Raw genomic sequence first — 22,650 nt, forward strand, 5'->3', positions numbered from 1 at the left:
ATAATACTGGCATATGTCGTGAAATTTGTTAAGTTAATGACAGCAGTACAATGCAATACAGGATAATAAATTTAAAAGAGTGCAAAAACAAAAATAACATTAAAAAAGTGAGGCAGTGTTCATGGGTTCAATGTCCATTTAGGAATCGGATGGCAGTGGGGAAGAAGCTGTTCCTGAACAGTTTATGCTATATTGCAAAACCATTTTAAATCAAGACAAACGTAGATCTAGAGAATGAGCACCAATATCAGTGAAAAATATATTCAAAGATTATCTCAGAAAGAAAGAGTGGCAGCTGTTTGAAATAATCTATAGCCTACTTCGGTGGTGACTGGAAACTTGATCTTCCGGGAGACCAAAATCGACAGAGAAGAAGGTGCACTGATGACTACAGTGGGAGAAGCATGCAGAGGTTTATACGGAATAAAGTTTAGGTCAGAGGTTCCCAACTTTTTTAACACCATGGAGCCTTACCATTAACAGAGGGGTCCCAGGACCCCAGGTAGGGAATCTCTGGTTCAGATAGAAAAAAATTCTTCAACTTATAAAGTGGTTGGAAGCTGCAATGCACTGCCCAAGAACTTGGAGGAGAGCAGGTACTCTTACGAGATTAAGAGGCACCTGAATGCATATCTGAATTGCCAAGGTGCAGTACAGCATGGACAAGTGTGGGTCAATGGGATTAACATAGATATATACACTTGGTCAGCACAGACATGTTGGGCCAAAGGGCCTGTTTCTATATTCTACAAGTCTGTGACTGCAACAGAATATCAAATTTGATCATGTTAAAGAATGTCACTGTGAATATTGAATAAATATCCGAAGCATATTGGCTCTCTTCATGCCATTTACCATTGTAAAAGCTGTGAGGACAATTGATTCAATTGAGGATTGATTCCCATACTAACTAATTTTCACAGGAGCACCATCAGGAGCCACCTAGCACGGAAATTGCGAGGCATCTGACCACAAATCCCCACAAAGGACTGCGAGGACAGCTGAGAGGATTATCAGGGTCTCTCTTTCACATATTTGGGATGTTCATCAGGAGCGCTGCATATGGAGGGCCATCATCAGTAATCCCTCCCATCATCTCTTTGACCCCCTAGCTTCTGACAGGAGGTACCACAGTATTAAGGCAAGAACTGCTTGGATGGGAAACAGTTTCTTCCCCCAGGCTGTGAGACAACTGAACTCCCTGCCACCACTCAGGTCTCATCACATATGAAGCATCAGAAGCATTATACTGTTTATTTTTTTAAGCAGTGTCACGTACATCTTACTGCGTGTGTCTGTGTCTCCATCTGTGAGCCTGTATATTGTATGGACTGTTTTGTGCACCTTGGTCCAGAACATTGGTTCATTTGGCAGTATGTATGTTCAAGACTGAATGGCAATAAACTGAACTGGAATTTGACATATCCTGCAGAACATTCCTCAACATCCCAGACAAAGAGAACCAGCTGTTCACTCATAGGCAGAATAAAGCTCATCTGTTCTTTTGGCGTGATGCTGCCCGGCAGAAATTGATGTATTTTGGAGATGCAATGTGGGATAATGGAAAAGAAAATAATTGTGGTCAGTAAAGTGTAAAAAAAACACAAGGGAATAGATGGGATCAAAGAAATCCCAGTTTGGTTGAGTTGGGCTGTTCTCTGATCTTGACAAATCATTTGCAAACGTTTTGTCACCATGTAAGGAGACATCATCAGTGTGCTGTTAACTTGCGGTGTGTCCAAATGCTTGGCCTTTATCAATCAGCTGATTGGTCATAACGGAAAGTCAATTGTGATGTTGGGGGGGGGGGGGGGGTCCTCGTTGCTGATTGGTTGCACAGCGAACTCTGTGCGCTATGGTCTAGAATTTCGCCCGCATTTATAAAAAGGATTGAGGTCTACATGTCTGTTTACAAACATTCGCAAATGAACCAGAAAGATCGGAGAAGAACTCAACCCAACCATCAACCACCTGAGCTACACAATTTCCAAGTTATTTTCAAAATCCCAGTTCAATGCTACAGCAACTTCAATTTATTGTTTGACATAAGCAACGCTCAAGATTTCCAGCATCTGCAGAATCGTGTGTGGATAATTTGACGTACTGCAAGTTGCCTTTGAGAGAGCAGCTGGGTCTCAGACATTCGTTCCTACGCTGATGGTGCGAGACCACTTCCATGGAGCATCCCCAACATTTCAGCTTTGTTTAATTCTAGAAAGAAACATGCCTATCAAGACCCTTGAACAAGCATTATGGGGATTACAAGGGTCAAGTTATTCTAGACTTTTGAAATACCAGTGGTTTCATTAATACTGTCCATGAATAACTAAATTACTTATCACAGTTCACAGGCAGTCAAGTAAACAAAGAACGTTATGAACTATTGGGCAGATATGTAGAAGCTTATTGGACCACTGTATCAGCATCAACAAAAGTACCCGTTAAGATACTTGTCCCCTTCCTTATACCTGTAGTTAGGGGAACTGCTCTCCACCCTCTGCTCGGTGCTTCACCCCCATGGGGCGGCTTGGTAGCACAGTGGTCAGCACAACGCTTTACAGTTCCAGCGACCCGGGTTCAATTCCCGCAGCTGCCTGTAAGAAGTTTGCACATTGTCCCATGACAGCATGGGTTTCCTCCCACAGTCCGAAGACAGCTAATTGGTCATTGTAAACTGTCCCGTGATTAGGCCAGGATTAAATCGGGGGTTATTGGGTGGGTGGCTCGAAGGGTCGGAAGGGCTGTTCCGCGCTGTACCTCAATAAATAAATCACTACAAGTGATGGAGTCAGCCATAGAATTAGTATTTTTAGACTTTAAAAAGTTATGCCCATTTCAGTGGAGGTCAAAGTAGGGAGCTGGCAAAGACCACTTCCTTTAAAACAAACTGAATTTAAAACTTGAATAAAATATCAGACAATCCAAAGGCACCTGTAATCAACTGGACGGCAAAGCAACTGTACCAAACAATCAGCTTTTCAATCTGCCCAGCAGAGCTCCTTCAGGGTTCAATGCAGACTTTAAACCATTCTATTTTCAGTTGATGTCATTAGAACTTAACAGGAGCCAAGTCAATTCTCAGCAGAGCTCTGCAGGGTATTCAGTGCCAGTTAATCTAATGCAGCGATTGCTCTGGCCATTCTCCAATTTGCAAATTACTAACACTGGCCTTTATGTGGCTAAATATATTTTCGTATGGCTAGAAAGCTAGTGAATAAGAGCTCTGTGTAGCTGCATCAACAAGTTTTATATGAAGGGATCTGAACTTCACTGTCTGTCTAGTTTTGTGAACTATTAATATTTGCTTCGTGTAACTATTTTCCACTAATGAATAATCACCCTAAATACCTGATAAATTGCCTTTTAAGCTCTGAATTTGTAAAGACCTCGATATTTACCTCAAGCTGCAAATCAGTTACTAAATTATTTTAAAATTAACATAAAACATTACCGCTCAGTACAGGCCCTTTGGCCCACAATGTTGTGCAGGCCTTTTACACTACCCCAAGATCAATCCAGCCCTTCCCTCCTGCACAGAGTTCCATTTTTCTATCATCCATGTGTAAGTATTTCTTAATGCCCCTAATGTATCCTGGATCTACATAAGAAACATTAAGAAATCAGAGCAGGAGTCGGCCATCTGGCCCGTCGAGCCTGCTCCGCCACTCAATAAGATCATGGCTGATCTCCACCTACCTGCCTTTTTCCCCAAAACCCTTAATTTCCCTACCACCACCCCTGGCAGTACCTTCCACGCACCCACCAATCTGTGTAAAAAAAAACTACCTTTCCTCTAATCACATTAAAAATTTTGCCCTCTGGTATGAGTCATTTCTGAGATAAAGTCTCTGGCTGTCCACATGATCTATGCCTCTTATCATCTTGTACACTTCTATAAGGTCACTACATCAAAGGGAAAAGCCCCAGCTCGCTCAACCTATCCTGATAAGATACGTTCTCTGGTGCAGCCAGCATCTCTGCACACACGGTGAAGTGTCCACATCCTTCCTATATTGAGGCAACCAGAACTGAACACAATACTCCAGGTACAGTCTAACCAGGGTTTTACAGAGATGCAACATTACCTCACATCTCTTAAACTCAATCCTCCAACTAATGAATGCCAACACACCAAACACCTTCCCAACAACCCTACCAACTTGTGCTGCAACATTGAGGGAACTATGAATGTGAACCTCCAAGTTACCTCGGTTCCTCCACACTGTTAAGAATCCTACCATTAACCCTGTATTCAGCCTTTAAATACAACTTTCCAAGTGGGCTCAGCTCTGCATCCTGTCAAAGTCCTGTGCAATCTATGACAACCCTCCACACTATCCACAACTACACCAAACCTCATGTCATCTGCAGACCTACTAACTCACCCTTCCACCTCCTCATCCAAGCCATTTATAAAAATCACAAAGGGCAGGGATCCCAGAACAGATCCCTTTCTATAACAATCACAAACCTTACTTTTATAAAACACAAGTTTTTAAATGTGCAGGTTAAAAAAGTTGGCAGTGAATTGCAACCAGAAAAAAAGGAAGTTCAAATGTGATGTCTATAACCAGAGTGAACAATAAGATGTCTATGGGTAGGTGGAGAAGGTTGCAAGAAAAAACAGATCTCTTTGAAGTGAGGCCTAGAAAAAGAAGCTGGAGAATTACTCAAAGGACTCGGAGGATTCCGGGTTTGAACTGCCTGTGAATAAATGAGTGAAGTTGCAGGATACCACTTAATCCATAAATCTGTGTAGATCAGCTGTAAACAACTGACTGGTATATTTAGCTTTGTTGATTCTACCACTGATTCTGTGGTCAAATATTTGCTGATATCCATTCGTAAATGAGCCAAAATTTCCCCTTTGATTGACTTCAGCTGTCATTACAAACTCCAGCCTTCTCCCTATTTTGTCAGTTCAAACCAGACTATAGAACCATAGAACATTACAGCACAGTACAGGCCCTTCAGCCTTCCATGTTGTGCCGACCCATATAATCCTTTAAAAAAGTACTAAACCCACACTATCCCATAACCCTCCATTTTTCTTTCATCCATGTGCCTGTCCAAGAGACTCTTAAATATCCCTAATGTTTTAGCCTCCACCACCATCCCTAGCAAGTCATTCCAGGCACTCACAACCCTCTGTGTAAAAAAAACTTAACCCTGATGTCTCCCCTAAACTTCCCTCCCTTAATTTTGTACATATGCCCTCTGGTGTTTGTTACTGGTGCCCTGGGAAACAAGTACTGACTATCCACCCTATCTATGCCTCTCATAATCTTGTAGACCTCTATCAAGTACCCTCTCATTCTTCTACGCTCCAAAGAGAAAAGTCTCAGCTCTGCTAACCTTGCTTCATATGACTTGTTCTCCAAACCAGGCAACATCCTGGTAAATCTCCTCTGCACCCTCCCCAGAGCTTCCACATCCTTCCTATAATGAGGTGACCAGAACTGAACACAATACTCTAAGTGCGGTCTCACCAGAGATTTGTAGAGTTGCAACATGACCCCTCAATCTGTATACTCATCAGGATTATGTTTCCAACCTCTACAGGACCATCTACTTGCACCTTCGACCTTACCTATCCCAATGTTTTTTTTTCCCCTCTTCTAATTGGCTACCATCCTCTGTCATCTAAAATCTTAAGCTCATAAAAAAACTCAGCTGCAACACCCCTTTGTCTGCTGCCCTACAATAGTTTGATGAACACCCACGTGTTTGCTGAACAATATGCAGATGTCAGTACATTCACATCCCTCTGGAGCCCAGATCGTCCCTATAACCCTCAACACCAGAAACCTTTGAATAATTGATCAAAGCCTGCAAAAAACGTATTAGTCGGTTGGTACGTGACATGCCCACAAACATTTTGTGCAGGCCCACTGCCGGCAAATTGGGTAGCTCACCGCACCAAAGGTGTCTTGTGCTACTTCATAAAAGGAAAGGTTTTCTAATCTCGGGGAAGGAGATCCAGAAACCTGGGTCTGTGGCCAGATTTAACTTTTGGTGGTGGGGGGAGAGAGCTGGAGAATAGAAAACAGAGTTGGGCGAGAGAAAAGATCCAAGGCTAAGTGTAGGAGCCACATACCTATTTTTTGTCAGTCTGTACTGTTTTGCGTTGCGCGTTTATTCAGGTTGTCACGTGGGTTTGGGTGTGGTTAAAGTACATGAGTTTAGTCACCTAGTCCCCCTTTGTGCCGACAGTTTAGTTAGAGAGAGACGGAGCAGGGGACGAGTATCTTGTAGAGCGCTAACTTTGCTTATAATCACTCATTTCGCAAACTTCCTTAATATCGCTAATTCCGCAATCACTATTTTTGATCGTTTGTCGTTGCTGGTTTTGCAATAGAGGATCGAGCATTCCCTTTTCAACTTGAAACTGAGTTATTTGGAAGTGGGCCACACAATGTTCATTCCCTCACTCGGTCTCTCAGCAGTCTTGCATCACGCACAGAATGCCGGAGGGTCTCAGCAGGCCAGGCAGCATCCATGGAAAAGAGTACGGTCGACGCTTTGGGCCCAGACCCTTCAGCAGGACAGAAGAAAAAAAGATGAGGAGTCGAAGGTGGGGGGGGGGGGAGAGGAGGGAGAAACACGAGGTGACAGGTGAAACGGAGAGAGAGGGGGGAAGTAAAGAGCTGGGAAGTTGATTTGTGGAAGTGATACAGAGCTGGAGAAAAGGGGGGGCAGGTTCTGATAGGAGAGGACAGAAGGCCATGGAAAAAAGAAGAGGGGGGAAAGAGCACCAGAGGGAGGGAATGGCAGGCAAGGTGAGAGCAAGATGAGAGAGGGAAAAGAGGATGGGGAATGGTGGGGGGGGGGGGGGGGGGGGGGCTTTACCAGAAGTTCAAGAAATCAATCTTCATGCCATCAGGTTGGAGGCTACTCAGACAGAATAATAGGTGATGGGTGTTGGTCCTCCAACCTGAGTGTGGCCTCGTCACGACAGCAGAGGAGGCCGTGGATTGACATATCGGAATGGGAATGGGAAGTGGAATTAAAATGGGTGGCCACTGGGAGATCCCGATTCTTCTACAGCTCTTTACTTCATCCCTCCCCCTCCCAATTTCATCCATCACCTGATGTTTCTGTCTCCCCTCCACCCACCTTTTAAATCTACTCATCTTTTTTTTTTCTCCAGACCTGTTGAAGGGTCTCGGCCCGAAACGTCGACCGTACTCTTTTCCATAGCTGCTGCCTGGCCTGCTGAGTTCCTCCACCATTGTGTGTGTGTGTGCGTGCGTGCACGCATTGCTCGGATTTCCAGCATCTGCAGATTTCCTCTTGTCTGTGATTGGATCCCAGCCGTTTTGGTTTGTTTTTCCAGTAGCCACTATAGTAGGAGTCAGTGACTAACTTGCTACGAGGGCTGAGTACGTAGCTGGTTGTTTGGTGGGGGCGGTGAAGAAAGGTGGGAAGGTTTGCCAGTGAGGTGAGAGTGTGTGGTTGATAGTACTGTTCACTGCAGTGGGGGTGTTGGTCTCACTGGATTAGCAAGCTTTGGAAGGTTGGCACAAATGAAGGGTGGAGGGGGAATGGAGTGAGTGTTGCTACTGCTTGAGGGGGTTGAAGGGAGATTGCCAAGTGGAGACCCCACTGAAGGAGAGACAGTTAATAAAATCTAAATTACCAGAGGAAGCCATACCCAAATTCTCTTTCCAACATTACACAAAGAAATACCTTTAATTAACAAAGAAGCAGTACTCACTGACACAAGTGGCCAGCAGATGGGTCATGAGGGTCTCGAAAAGACAGAAGCAAAACGTACACGGCATTATGTCTTCACAGAGTTCATTTAAATGTGCCACAATGGAAATCAATATGCATCTTCTCCAAGTACGTGTCTTACTTGGCTTCTCGATCTTACTTGGGAATTATCTTCCGAAACAACCTTGCATCTCTCTTTTCCTCTGAAGGTTCTTAAAGCCTACATCTGATGTTAGTAATTTTTCCTAATGAAAACTATTTTGGAGCAGTCTCAATTTTTGTCCCACGGAGCAGCTTGCAAGATGTTATCGCACTAGAAACAGAATATTAACAAAGGCTGTCGTGAGCGGTATGGGGAAGTTTTAGGTTTGAAGCAAAAGTAGTGCCAAGTTAGGCAACATCAGGGCTGCAGAAGTGATGAAAGAAGTATTCAAGCATCTCAGGGACTGATTAGCCAAAAATATCATGCTGATCTTCTAGCAGAAATATTTGCAGCAGCGTTAACTTATTGATCAAGTAACCTACTACTCAAAAATTACTTGTAAAATATACATTCAGGATAGTCACATGGAAAAACTACACACATGCCCAACTCGAAGTCTCTCGTATGGCCATTGAGATGAGTAAAGATAATCATATCGTCTACTGCTGAGAAAAGCTGATTTATTATAGTTGGGCACATCCAGGAGGGTGCCTTTACTAATTTTGATCTCTCTAACCCTTCTGACAATCTTAGCTTAACTTGCTGGGCTAAGTTTAGAGAACATACCTGTACGTTGATAAGATAAAGGTATTTGTGGAGATTATCTGTGCAGCACATCAAACACACAGAAATCCAGCATGTTCAGGTTATTTATCTAAAGTCTGGTTTGGAAGTTTGTCACAGTGATAAAGAATGCGGACAGTCATCTGACTTAACAAAACTAAACAAATTAATGTTGCATACAAGGCTAGAGGATCTTGGGAGCCAAGATACTCATTCTTAAAACATTTTCTCTCCAAACCTCAACATACACTTAACTTTAGGAAAATAACCACAAATACTGAAAATTAATTCATATTGAAGAAGTGTAGATAAAATAAAACATATTTCATACGAATGGCCCTCAGAAGTGGTTTGCACTGTAAATGTGGCCATTTGTCACACAAAAAAAGTGCCCTATTGTACTACTGACTACTTCTGGCTCAAAGCTCTAGCAGATCTTTTAAAGAGAGGTCAATATGGTCACACATCCATTCATTCCTTCTGCCCCATAAACCCCAACCCCCTCTCCACCTGACCTAAAAGACAGTCCTCTTCAATTAATTTTGAGAGCACCTGCAGAATTTACTTCCATTATTCATTTGGGGAGTACATTCCAGACAATGAAAATGGTGACGAAAATGCTCATTTTCCAGAAATTATGTCATCCTCGTGATTTCTGGTCATACCCCCACTGCCATGGGGTACTATTCCTCCATAAAACTTCCATCAATATAATTAAAAACTATAAACCCATGATCTGTGCAACACACAATACTTTTTCATTAGAATAAACATCTGCATTTCAGTGCTGAAGTGATATGCTCTTAATTTCAATCTCAAAGTGCAAATTATCTGAAGGCAAGATTCAGCCTGTAAATAAATAGAATAGTACAAGAAAAAGCTAAGAAACTGAAATTTTAATAAATTGCAACTGAAGTGTACTTCACATGTGTAAACTTTAAAAGAGGAGGCAATATTCAAGCTTCCTAAATCACACATCGCCATGGGAACTTCCTCTGCCGTCAACTGCTGAAAACTGCACAATCTTCACAACTTCAACAAGGGGCCATTTGCAATGTTTTAGTGCAGCCTGGCCAGCAAAATTTGCTGACTGCAGCAGCTTGTCTCACTCATTTTTATACGGGGACGGACACACACACACACCCACACCCTAAATACAATGGCAATAGGGGGAACATGTAAAAGTTCGATCTTGCAATGCAAGCTTCCATTGGTTACAAATATATCCCTTTCCAGTCCCCAACATTCCCTCTATGTACATGAACACATTTATAAAACATTAACATAAACAAATGACCTTGTTGCTTTTTTAAAAAAATGTTGAAACAAGAGTAGTTACGATGTGCACAAGTTCAACAAAAAGCTTTGTTAAGCAACATTAATACAATAAAACATTCTAAACTACGTCACAGGACTGTACCCAGGCAGATATTGACAACCAAACAAAAATGGAGACAGAAAAGCTTGGACAAAGGCAGTTTGAAGAGTCTGGGCAGAAGATAGGGGGCATGGAGAAATGAAATTGCTGCGGGAAGGAACTTCTGAACTTATGGTCTAAGCAGCTGAAGATCTGGCCACCACAGGTGAAGGAAAGAGGAGATGGAGAAAAAGCCAAAACTGGAGAAATTTGAGTTTTGAGGATTAATGCAAGTTAAAGATAGGGAACAGTGAAGAAAAGTAAATTTAAATATGAGAAGAAACATTTTTTATTCTAAAATTTGTGGCTGGTCAGCCACTGCACAGTGCCTTGAAAAAGTATTCAGCCCCCACAACTATTTTCACATTTAACTGTCTCATTTTCTAGAATATATTGAAGTAGGATTTTTGAGCTAATCCGCAAAACATCGTGCATTATGTCAAATCAAAAGAAAAATTCCAAAACCTGTCGACAATTTACTAAAAATCAAAACCAAAATTGTGAAGCTGAAAAAAGTATTCATCCCTTTTTGTAATTAGTAGCCTAACTTTCCTCGGGTGCAATATACCTATTACTGTACCTTACCAACTCACCCAATTTGTTGATGTAGAAAATTGGAAGATCACCTATTTTCAACAAATTCATACGAATAAATACTCTCCACTCTGTAAGATCCAGCAGTACGGTAGATTCTCAACAGACCAAACCAAAATGAAGACAAAAGAGCATTCAAGACAGGTCAGAAAAATGATAATAGAGAAGCAGAAATCTGGGAAAGGATACAAGACCATTTCAAAGACATTGAATATACCCCACAGCTCAGTATAGTGCATCATGAAAAAGTAGGAAAAATATGAAACCACAGCCATGCTGCCTAGGTCAGACAACCCTTATAAACTTACTCACTGGAGAAGATTGGCACTTGTAATAGATGCTACTATGACGCCAACAGTCACTCTGAATGAGCTGCAGAAGTCGGTGGCTACAGCTGGAGATGAAGTTCATGGCTCCACAAGACTTTGCACAAAAAGGGTATTTATGGAAGAATGGTAAGGAAGAAGACCTAGCTTAAAAAAAGTATATCCTTGTCTGTAAAGAAGTTCCAAAGCATCACTTAGAAGATACTGTAAAGATGCAGAAGAAGGTCTTGCGGTCGGCTGAGACTAAAGTGGAATTTTTTGGCCTCAACATGAAGTGGTACCTGTGGCGTAAATCTAATACTGCCAGTCAACCAAGTAACACCATCCCTACTGTAAAATATGGTGGAGATAGCATCATGCTATGGGACACTTTTCAGTAGCAGGGACTGGAAACCTGGTCAGGATCGATGGGAAGATGAATGCTGCTAAATACAGAGAGATCTTAGATAAAAACCCATTAGCCTCTACCAGAAAGCTGAAACTGGGGAGGAAGTCCATCTTTCAGCAGGACAACAGCACAAAGCACACTGCCAGAGCAACCATGGAGTGGCTTCAAATGAAGAAGCCTAATGTCCTTAAGTGGCCTAGAGTCCTGACCTTAACCCAACTGAACATCTTTGGCTAGACCTCAAGATTGCTGTCCGTCACCACTCTCCAACTAACCTTAACAGCATGGGCAATTTTGCATGGAGGAACAGAGAGACCTTGTTCCATCACATTGTGCAAAGCTAGTACAGATTTATCCAAAAAGACTACTGGCTGGAATAGTTGTGAGAGGTGGTTCAACTAAGTACTGAGCAAAGGGGGAATGAATACTTTGGAACTTCCGACATTTCAGTTATTGAATTTTTAGTTTTTCATGCTTTACAATTTTCCCTGCTTTTTTGGGCTCTACTGTGAAAAAGGAGCTTGTGGTTCACGAATAAAAATTCTCAGTTGATTGATCAAAATCCCTTGTAGTACTCAGTTAGGTGAGAAAAAGGTTGGGTTACAAAGCAGTGTAGTTCTTAGGCTTATGAAGGGTAATGAATATATGAAAATGCAAGTTTATTCCTAAAATTTTACAATTACTTCAAAATACCCTTATCAAGTATGATAATTAGACACCAAAAAAAGTAGAAGTGAAAAGAGGAACTTGGTCTGAAAACAAAACTTTTATCACAGTGGTGGTTGAGAGTACTATAAAATACACAAAATCCTTTGAACTGACAACGGGTGACATCATATACAATGCAGCACTAAAACTATAACACATCATATGAAGAAAGCAATATTCACAAGACCAGTTCTATTACCAAAGCGAGAAAGCCTGCAGATGCTGGAAATCAAAAGCAACACATACAAAATGCAAGGGGAACTCAACAGGTCAGGCAGCAACTATGGAAACTAATAAACAGTTGACGTTTCAGGCCGAAACCCTTCATTGAAATTTGGTAGGAATCACATGCTACATTTTCCAATGTACTTCCTGTAAAGACTAATGATGGTCAACTCCCTTATCATATCTTGTTACATGGCAACATATCATTAGATGTAAAAGTCTTGACATTATGGTACATTATTCACTAAATTGTTTACTGCAGACTTGTACTAGCTATGTGTAGACAATCAAATGTTCAATATTCTGGAGGACATTGATCTTTAGTACAGTTTAGTACATAAACTGTACTAAAGATCCTTCCTGCAAAATTCCACTGCTGGAGATTACATCCGCCTTGTGCGTGCGCGGTGGCGGGGGGTGGGCGATACGTCTCTACCAAAAGAGGTGTAAGGCACTCCTTTCCTTGCTAGCCTACAGGTCAATATTGGGCAAGGTTTAGCACCTGCTTAGCCCTCCCCCCCCCACCCCCCGATCAGCGAGCAGGTGGTGGACAGTCGTACGGGCAGCTGGTGCATATCATTAAGTCCTGGTTATGCGACTGCTGACACCAGGCAGACAATCTCTGAAGGGTATTGATAATGGCTGGGGTCCACCTGTCTTGTAAAGACACTGCCTAGAAGGCGGCAACGGCAAACCACTTCTGTGGAAAATTTTGCCAAGAACATTCATGGTCACGGAAAGATCATGATCACATGTCACATGACACAGCACAGAATGACGATGATGCTTCCTTGTTCAGAGAGTGCTTATTCCCTGCACGTGCTCTCTACCACAATACTAGTCAACCACAAAAGCATTAGTTACATGGTATTTTTAGTACAGGTCAACCACCTCGAATATGACAATCAGTAATCCAGTTCACCGCTGGCTCGGACATAATATTCGCCCGGCTAATTTCACATAGGCTGCATCACCACACCAACTTGTATCCACTGTTTTGGTGGTGCCATTAGTAGAATCAGCTGTTGGTACGCTCTTTAAAAGAAGCAAGTCCTTCCTCTGTGCTATTCTGCATTTGTTTTTATAACCTGTGCTTATCTAGCTTTAGTAATATCTTCTTTGAATAAAGGAAACGTTTCTCATGGCACAAAGCACAAACATGTTATCTATAGATGGTGGAAGTTCTGAAAAAACTTGACAGTGGTGTGTCTATGAAAAGTATGTGCAACTTGCATAGCATTGGCTCGTCCACAGTTTATGATACATATCAAGAAACAAAACAAAAAGTTGATTTAGTTCTTTGCTAATAGCAAATAAAAAAAAGATGTGCACATGGAAAGCAAAGGAAGACAGTTATTTAATCCCAACCTAACCACGTGTGACTCGGTAAAATCACTAATCCAGCACTACAGAGGTCCCAATCATTCCGGATTTGTCGTTGTCAACCAGCAGAATAAAACACTGCCAAGTTGCTTTATGGGATTTAACACCTCGCCACATAAGGTGTTATTAGGAAAGATGGCCACAAAATTGGTGAGGGGAAATAGATTTCAAAGGAGTCTTAAAGAACATATTTAAACAGAAGACCTTCATGGTCAAAATTGTGTTGTCAGATGAAAGATTGACGGCCATTTGTGCAGTGATTAAATCATGGTTGCTCAAGAGGTCTGAACTGAAAGAACACACAGATATTTCAGGGGATGCAAGATTAGGGAAAGATCCAGTAATAGTGGCATTCATCGCCGTCAGGACCACCAGACTCAAAAATAGTTACTTCCCCTAAACTGATAGAATGATCACCACCTCAAGCCATTAATCCACCCCACCACCACTTGTCAACTTCCTGTCAGAATCACCTTGTGTACAGATACTCCTGTGGCTGTATGCAAATACTATCAGTCTATGCATATAAACTAACATTATGTATTAATATTTATCTGTTTTTTAATTGTGCTCTTTAATGCTTTTTCTGTTTTTTCTTATGCTGCATCAGATCTGGATTAAGAATCATTTCATTCTTCTAAACACTGGTGTATTGACAAATGACGATAAACAATCTTGAAATACTAAACAGAATTTTAAAATTGTACAATCATTAAAAATTCTTTATAAAAACCAGATGCTGAAATAAAAACAGAAAAAAAAATGTTGGAAACATTCAACGGGTCAGGCAATGACTGTGGAAAGAGAATCAGTATTACCGTTTTTCAGTCCTGAAGAAGAGTCTCGGCCCAAAATACTGACTGTTTATTTCCATAGATTTTGCCTGACCTGCTGAGTTCCTCCAGCATTTTGTGTGTGTCATTTCATCAGAACTGTTGTAATGAGGGCCTTTACCATGAAATATTAACCTGTTTCTCTTTACAGGTACACATGCTACGGACTGAATGGACCTAGTCTTCCGGAGTTCACGAGAAAGCATATAGCTTACAGTAACTACACTCCAGAACAAAATTCACCCCCACCTCAGTAGTCAGCCAGCAATATGCAAACTACGTCTGTATTTGTGTGCGTTTGAGAGACCAGCCTCCAGGCGATGACTGACTCATGCGCTGAAGCACACAAAATGACAGCAGTCACAGTTTCCACAATACACAACCAACCTGCCCCGTTGCCCTCTGACCATAAAGATTTCAGTTGTCAGCACGTTCTTGGTTGATTGAAGGAAAGGGTACTTGAAAATCAAGACTGCAAACCTAGGACAAAACGCGAGGCTTACTGAGTATCAGTGTTCCTGTCCTTCATTTTTTTTGCTTCAGATTCCAACACTGGAGTCTCACGTGTCTCAAGCCTACCCTTCTCTCTCCATTTTGCCCTTCCATACGTTGCCGAGACCTGAACTACCAACATTGGGCACCTAAAGGCAGTGGAAAATTACCACCTGAAGATGCAAATCCTATTGATCCTGCAACTGGAAAAAGATACAAATGAATGTTAGCATCTTCTCCCAGCTCAACATCTTCAGCATTCAAGCCCTGGGTATACTCAGCTGGCTCAAACTCCTGAGACATTCTATCCCATCATGAAAAGGTTATCAAACAGAGAGAAGTTCTGAAGAACATGCTCAAGCCTCCTTGAAGTAATGCAGTGCTCTGGGTATCTCTAGCCTACGATCAAAGTTGAGGAGGAACATTTGGAAATGACATTAAGAGCTTTGAGTTCATGTATCAAGAAGACAAAAAAGTTCCTTCCTAGGCAGCTACTGGAGGATACCACCTCATAAATGACCTACCCATCTGCCTGTCAGGTACCTCCTACACCATCTATGGAGCCTCCTCAGAACTAAAGTGAAAGCAAGTCATTACAAATGCCAAAGGACTGTCCAAAAAGCAGCTTCTTGGGCAGCATCTTGGATTGAGAACCAATTTTTTTCCGCCAGTCTAGGTCTGTTATTTCTCTTTTGGCTGATAAGCAAAGCTCTCTCTATTTTTATATATATATATATATATATATATATATAAAATAGACCATAGACCAACCATTGCTCTGAGCTGGAAATTTTTACACAGCCTGAAAACTACGCAGCACTTTAAACGTCTGCCTTTCCGGAAATCACTTGCCAAGGAAGATGTTGGGATAGAGTGCCTATTTCCAGAGCTGAGAATTCACTAGGCAGAATGTTTCACCCATTGGACCTGGATGAGTTTCTTTTTTTAAAAATTTTTTTTATTTAATTCTAATCTATAATTTTTTATACATTCATAAGTACACATTGAGATAATATAAAAAGTAATAAGGCACTTAAATAGATAATTATGTGCAGTTGTAATTCTACCCTATTAGACTAAGCAATGACAATAATTAAGAAAAATAGTAATAATAGTGGATTAATAATAATTTCCATGCATCTCTTCTGAACCATTACTTCTGGTCCAAAATATTATATGTAACCCTATGTATCTACCATTGTAGGATTTTATGTCCTAACTCGTTCATGTTTGCTCCTACCCCCAAACATAATTATCCAATCCCTATGTACTTACTTACTTAATTTTTTTCATATTTTTCCCCTTTCCCAAATCTTTTCCTTTACTTGTGTTAATTCCCTGTTTTCAAAAAAAAAGTAAACAATCGGACCAAGGGTGCTTACATTAGCAATATTACTGTGTTGATGAGAAAAGCAGTATAAATCATTCGGAGAGTCCTCCAAAGTCTGCTCACTTTGGGGTTATAAATTCAATCCATTTATTCCAAATTTGATTAATTTTTTCTTTTTGAGTTCTCAAAGAGTAGGTCATCTTTTCCATTTTAAATATTTCCAAAATAATTTCATGCCAATCTTCTAATGTAGGTGATATTGGATTTAGCCACTTTCTGGTGAATGATTTCTTACTTGCCACTAAGAGGACCTGTAACAACTTTATGTCTTTCTTCTGATCCAAAAACAGTACTTGTCCCAAATAGAGCGTCTCAAAGTTCAGAGGTGTCTGGGTCTTAAATACCTGACCTAAAGTTCTATGAATACCTTTCCAATATAAACTTAATTTAGGGCAATCCCATAAAATATAGAAATGATTTGCCTCCTTGGAGCCACACCTTCTCCAACACGTCACGTTTGTGTCTTTATATTTTTCCTGATATGGGGTCTTGAAGTATCTTATAATATTTTTCCAACAATGTTCTCTCCAAATCAGAGTTAGTCGAAGACCACTGAAAGCTGCATATTTTCCCCCAAACCTCCTCTGAAAGTACCAACCTCGCTTCTTTCTCCCACTTTAATACACCATGTGTTTTCGTTTTTAGCATTTAAGAGTACATTGTATAATCGAGAAATTGATTTACTTGGCATTGAACTGTAAGCCGAATTCAGAATCTTGAAAAATTCTAATTCTACTGTTGATAAATCTGTATATCTACAACTCTGGTTAACAAAATGTCGTATTTGAAGGTACCTAAAAAAGTCATTATGTTCTAGGCCATGTTTGTCCTGTAAGAATTGGAAACTTTGTAATACTCTTTTCTGTGTAAATGAGAGGACCTGGACGAGTTTCATGAGGGCTTCAAGGCTGGAAAGGGAGAGAACAGTGCCACTGCTTTGTCTATATGGCCAAGAGAAGAAAGTGCAATGAAGCACTGGCAATACCTATCGGGAGCTTTGAAGAGCTAACGGTAGGTTGTCCATTTCTCCACTACTGTACATCCAGGACAGGGGGGGGGGGGGAGTGGACCATTAGCTTGGTGCTGGGTCTGGGGTCTTGGGCATCAGGCCTTATTTCCCTCAGATGGAATAAGGCATAGTGGAGGTAGTGGTTCATTTTGTCAATGTCTGCCCTCTTTGAGAGAAGTGATCCTTCCCTCTGCTGATCTGCAGGTCACCCTTGGGCAAGGTGTATCACCTGCTCAGCCCCCATACCAGGGTCATGTGAAGCCATGGTAGCAGGTGGTGGATGATCGTATGAGCAGCCGGTGCGACCGCTGACACCAGGCGGAAAATCTCTGCGGAGGATTGATAATGGCTGGAGTCACCCGTCTTCTAAAGACCCTGCCCAGGAGAGGGCAAGGGTAAACCACTTCTGTAGAAAAATTTGCCCAGAACCATCACTGACAAAGACCACGATCGCCCACGTCATTGGGCACAGCACATAATGATGATGTCATACAACATGGCACATAATGATGATTTTAACCCATGATGACCATTATCAAATATCAGGAGTGGCCACTGAGCCCCTCAAGCACAGTCTGCCAATCACCAAAATCACGGCCAATCTACTTCAAACACAAATGTTATGCCCTATCATCATATCGCTCAAATATACAGAATCACATTGATCTCAGTTTTGAATGCAATCAATAACTTGGGCACAACAGCTCTCGAGTGAATCCCGAAGATCTTTTTCACTACCACTCTCTATTACACATGATTACAAATGACTTTTTATAAAAATCAGAGACAAACAATATAGCCCACTAAACTAAAAATTAATTTTGAACATTAGATCAAGCTTTTGAATTGTGAGGAAATTCACTGGTTGTCTCGAATCCAAGAAACCCGTATTAAAGATCCAGCAGTGTTTGCTTATGCTTTAGTACCCAGATAAGAGTCTAAATCAATGTGATTTTATTTAATTGCAGGCGAGGCTACACAGACACAGTGAATGCTATTGTCATTATTCATTTAACAGTCAGTTAATGCAGATTTATGTAACTCCTAGTCAAAAGGTTATATAAAGAAATACTAGTTTGTACAGTTTCATTTGCATACATATTTAAAAATACATAGCTCTGGATTTGGTGGGGTGTTTTAGGCTGTTGCATAAAATATGCATTACAAGCTTGTTTGCTGGGATGAACTGTTCTTTGTGAGGCTCCAATATTGCTTGGCCTTTATACAGAGCGCAAGTACAATGTCCCACTTATAAATTGCTCCTTTTGTACAAATTCCATGCACAGCATGTTTGGAAGGAGAGTGGCGGTCTCGTGCACACACAATATTCCCACCCCATTTAGAAAAATTCCCTCTGGGGAATCATTACAGGCAAAATCTGGAATGGTCAGATGTGCTGGTCACATGACACCATACTTTACACTGATACCCCCCAGGCGAGTCATGAAAAAGACTTATCAGCATGGTTCTCCTGAATAACTCCAAGGGCGCGGTAAGGTCAGTGCTCTGAGATCTATATTTAGCCCATCTGCTATTCAAAAACTTGTATATTTTTCCTCTGTCCAAGGCCCGCCAGATTTATCCACTTAGTCCTCCCTCTTTACCACTGATAACTAGTAGAGTTTATGCTACTTTTTACATCAGCAGTAGTTTTACAAAGTACTAAAAAAAAAGTATTTATACAAATGTGGGATTGCAAGCAGCTGTTCTGCCACAACGAATTATAATGATTATTATAATAATAGCCAGTTATTAACACACCATTTTAATGCATCCTTTAAAAAGGTACCAAGATGGATTCAGCGCCAAATAGTCATTAGTGTCATGATTCTCCCAAAATGGGGGGGGGGGAAGCAATGTGATACTAACACTTGGGTTTGGTCCAAGGGTCCTGTGACATCTGGCTGTATTTTCAGTTAAACTTGGCGTTTTGACTGCCACAGATGTCATCGTACATACTTCCCATTCACATTTCAAACTTTACACCCGATAAAATCCTAAATTATCAATCCTGAAACAGAACTGTACATCTGGAACTTTAATGGCTGTCTCCACTTTTAGAAACCTTATGCCATCGCCTGCCTAAATACTTGAGAGAAAAATTCACGATTCCCCGGGCATAATTGAATGTTTGGGAGTCACAACGTGTGATTTAGTAATCTTCTATAGCCACCGAAACGACAAACCTCGCATCGTAGCCAGAGCTACCGGCTCCCCACACAGCGTCAACCATCGACCGGAGTCACTTGTCGATGTTATTTTTAGCCGAACGAAGCACGGGTAAACTTGGTTCGCTGGCGGTATTCCTGCTATAAACAGCGATCTGTTCCACTGGAACTAGACATTCACTCCCCCCCCCCCCCCACCCTTACAAAATAAAACTCATTCCAGTCTCTTTCCACCTCCGGAGAATTCGTGTAAAGAAAATAATTTATTTCGAAGTGGAAAGTTCGAGCATAGGTTATTTTGCAAGTTTGAAAGAGAGAGAGCTGCATAAAGGAGCAATGCTCGCGAGCCCCTCCAACACCAGAGCCTCTCAGATACTCGCACTATTTTTACACGAGCTCCAATGCAATGGTCGCTTTGAATTCCGCCGGGGGAGAAATGTCTTGACGTCAATAATCCTTTCTCTAGGAATTCGGGGGGCTGGAGTGTGCAGGAGGCAAAAATATCTATACACTCAATGCCGGCTGAAAGCTGAACGCTTCGGGCCCTGGTGCCGCCGCTAAACCCCGGGAAGGGACAGACCCACAGCAACAACAACAACAACAAATTGGAACTCTTTAACCCTTTCCCAAACCACAAATGGCACTCACTCAGCCTCTGGGCGATTGCACCGCATCCGTCACCCTCTGAAGTCGAGGCCAGAACTGGGCGATCTTTCAGCAGCCGTTCACCGTGCAGTACTGCAGATCCGGAGCTTGCCCAGGGAACTTTCTAAAACTTAACCTCCGCCATAACTAAACGAAAAAGTTGTCGCCCGGTGACATCATCATATTCCCCACGCGAGCCGCTCACAGACTCTGGCAACTGTTGTGATCACAACTCGTTCACATTGCACTCTGCGTGGGATGCTGGGACGAAAATGTTGGCGATTAAATAAAAGAAAGTTCATTTTGAAGCTACGTGCGTGAATTTGAATGTGCCCGGTGCAGACTCGCCTCTCTCTTTCTGCAGATACCTGCCAGTGCTACAACACACGCGCGCACGGAAATATCAAATCACACTTGAGTCCTAAACTTTAAAAATAAAGCTAAAGCTGAGACGCCAGTCTTCATGCTGGTGTTGCTCCCCGGGACGGATTTGTTTCTCGTTTTAAAGCTTCGCTGAGGAGAATAAACTGCTCTATTTTTTTTTTTAAAAACCATAGAAAAAAAGACAATCAAAGAAAACCAAACCTAATATTATTGGGTGGGTGTATTGCTAAGTTAAAAAATAAAAAGCTTTTGTTTGTCCTCCCAGTGTTGAAAGACTAGCGCCTTCGTGACGCCAGGCGATTGAAACAAGATACCGATTCTTGATGTTCGGGAATTACAGCCATGATCAGCACGTTAGCGGACACGCCGCAAATAGTAAATGAAATTCCACTAAGGTCATTTGACGAACCACGTCTGTTAGTTAACCAACGAAGCGTTGCAGAGAATATTCTCTAATATCCAGACCACACCATCACATCTGATACCAGTCTTTGAATGCTTTTAAGAATGTCCGGTGAGTTCAATAGAACCGATAAACACTCACTTAGTTAATTGAACCGAAGTACTGCAAAAAAAATCCTAAACAAAAGTAGAAAACGCTGGGAGAGAAAACATTTACTAGGTCAGTCAGCATCTGCGGGGAGAACAGCCAAGTTAAGGCTGCAGCGACTGTTCCTTTGTTCTGCAGAATATTTCCAGTACTTTTAAAGTGAATTTGATATGTGCTGTGAGTCAAACTCCTCGGGCACCCAGATTCTGGTTCCCGGGTGAGAAAGAAATCTGATACTTTATGAGTATGCTTCTTTCAGTACCTCCGTTTTATTTAATAAATAATAATAATAATAATACTTTATTGATCCCGAGTGGAAAATTCTTTCGTTATAGCAGCAACTTTTAAAAACACATTTAGCAGTGTGCAGACTTAACAAAGTACAGAATAATATACACCATGATAATTTACCATTATGCAGTAGTAATGTACAAAATAATGAAACAGACTATTATACTGTGATGTGTGCTGTCCTGTCGCACAGAGATGAACTGTTGTGTTATGCTTATTGCATTTGGTAGGAAAGATTTTCTGTAACGATCCCTGTGACAGCGGAGCTGAATGAGCCTGTTCGAAAGGGGGGCTCCGCTGCTTTTTCAGTCGGTCATGGAGAGTAATGGATAACAGTTTGTTCAGTGACCTCCTCTCTACCACTAACTCAGAAGAGTCCGGGTTGTAGCCAAGGATGAGTTTATTTAGTCGTTTTGCATCACCAGCGCCGACGCTGCTCCCCCAACATAATCATCAATTATCAGGAAGTACTCCCGTGGCCTGGGTTACAAATGTTATTTCCTGACCAATGAAGGGAAGCATGGCATTGGCCTTCTTCAATGTCCTATTTCCCTGCTTTGCCACTTTCTTTGAGTTTTCCTTCACTGCCTGTTGGGTTGCACCACAGTAATAGAGTGTTAACTATTATACACCTGATTCTGTCTGTTGTCACTCAGAATACCTTTTCAGTCTCCACAATGGTCCTCCATGGCTTGTGGGATTCTTGTTGGTTTCTGGATTGCCAGTGTTGAATGCAGAACTTGTTCTCTTCTCATTGCTATCATCAGGGAGGAGGTGCAGGAACCTGAAGACACACTCTCAATGTTTTAGGAACAGCCTCGACCCCTCCACCATCAGATTTCTGGAAGGACAAAGAACCGGCCCATAAACACTACCTCACTATTAGAGCCATAGAAAAGTACAGGACAGAAACAGGCCCTTCAGCCCATCTAGTCCATGCTGAATCATGTAAACTGCGTTCTCCCATTGACCTGCACTGGGACCATAGCCCTCCATATCTCTCCCACCCATGTACCAATCCAAACTTCACTTAAACATTGAAATAGAGCTCACAGGCACCACTCGTGCCACACTCTCACAACCCTCTGTGTGAAGAAACTTCCCCTCATGTTCCTCTTAAGCTTTTCACCTTTCACCCTTAACCCATGACCTCTGGTTGTAGTCCCACCCAACCCCAGTGGAAAAAGCCTGCTTGCATTTACCCTATCTATACACCTCATAATTTTGTACACCTCTATCAAATCCCCTCTCAGTCTTCTGTGCTCCAAGGAATAAAGTCCTAACCTATTCAATCTTTCCCAATAATTTAGGTTCTCCAGACCTGACAACATTCTTGTAAATTTTCTCTGTAGTCTTTCAATCTTA

At 41.7% G+C, this 22,650-nt stretch overlaps 1 protein-coding gene across 3 annotated transcripts in view; it reads right to left on the minus strand.

The window, feature by feature from the left end:
- The window catches only part of raf1b (Raf-1 proto-oncogene, serine/threonine kinase b), a 101,461-nt gene extending 80,571 nt beyond the window's left edge, over window positions 1-20,890 (minus strand). The window contains exon 1 of one of the 3 annotated variants that reach the window (XM_073072132.1): window positions 20,064-20,890. In XM_073072132.1, the coding sequence (XP_072928233.1) occupies window positions 20,064-20,089 (26 nt within the window). In that variant the 5' untranslated portion in view covers window positions 20,090-20,890. Of the gene's footprint in view, window positions 1-7,717; window positions 7,995-19,433; window positions 19,544-20,063 lie in introns of those variants that run through there. The other 2 variants (XM_073072131.1, XM_073072136.1) reach the window with 2 other exon arrangements.
- Between the last annotated feature and the right edge of the window lie 1,760 nt (window positions 20,891-22,650).

The sequence above is a fragment of the Hemitrygon akajei genome, chromosome 19, assembly GCF_048418815.1.
Source record: "Hemitrygon akajei chromosome 19, sHemAka1.3, whole genome shotgun sequence".
Lineage (NCBI taxonomy): Eukaryota > Metazoa > Chordata > Chondrichthyes > Myliobatiformes > Dasyatidae > Hemitrygon > Hemitrygon akajei.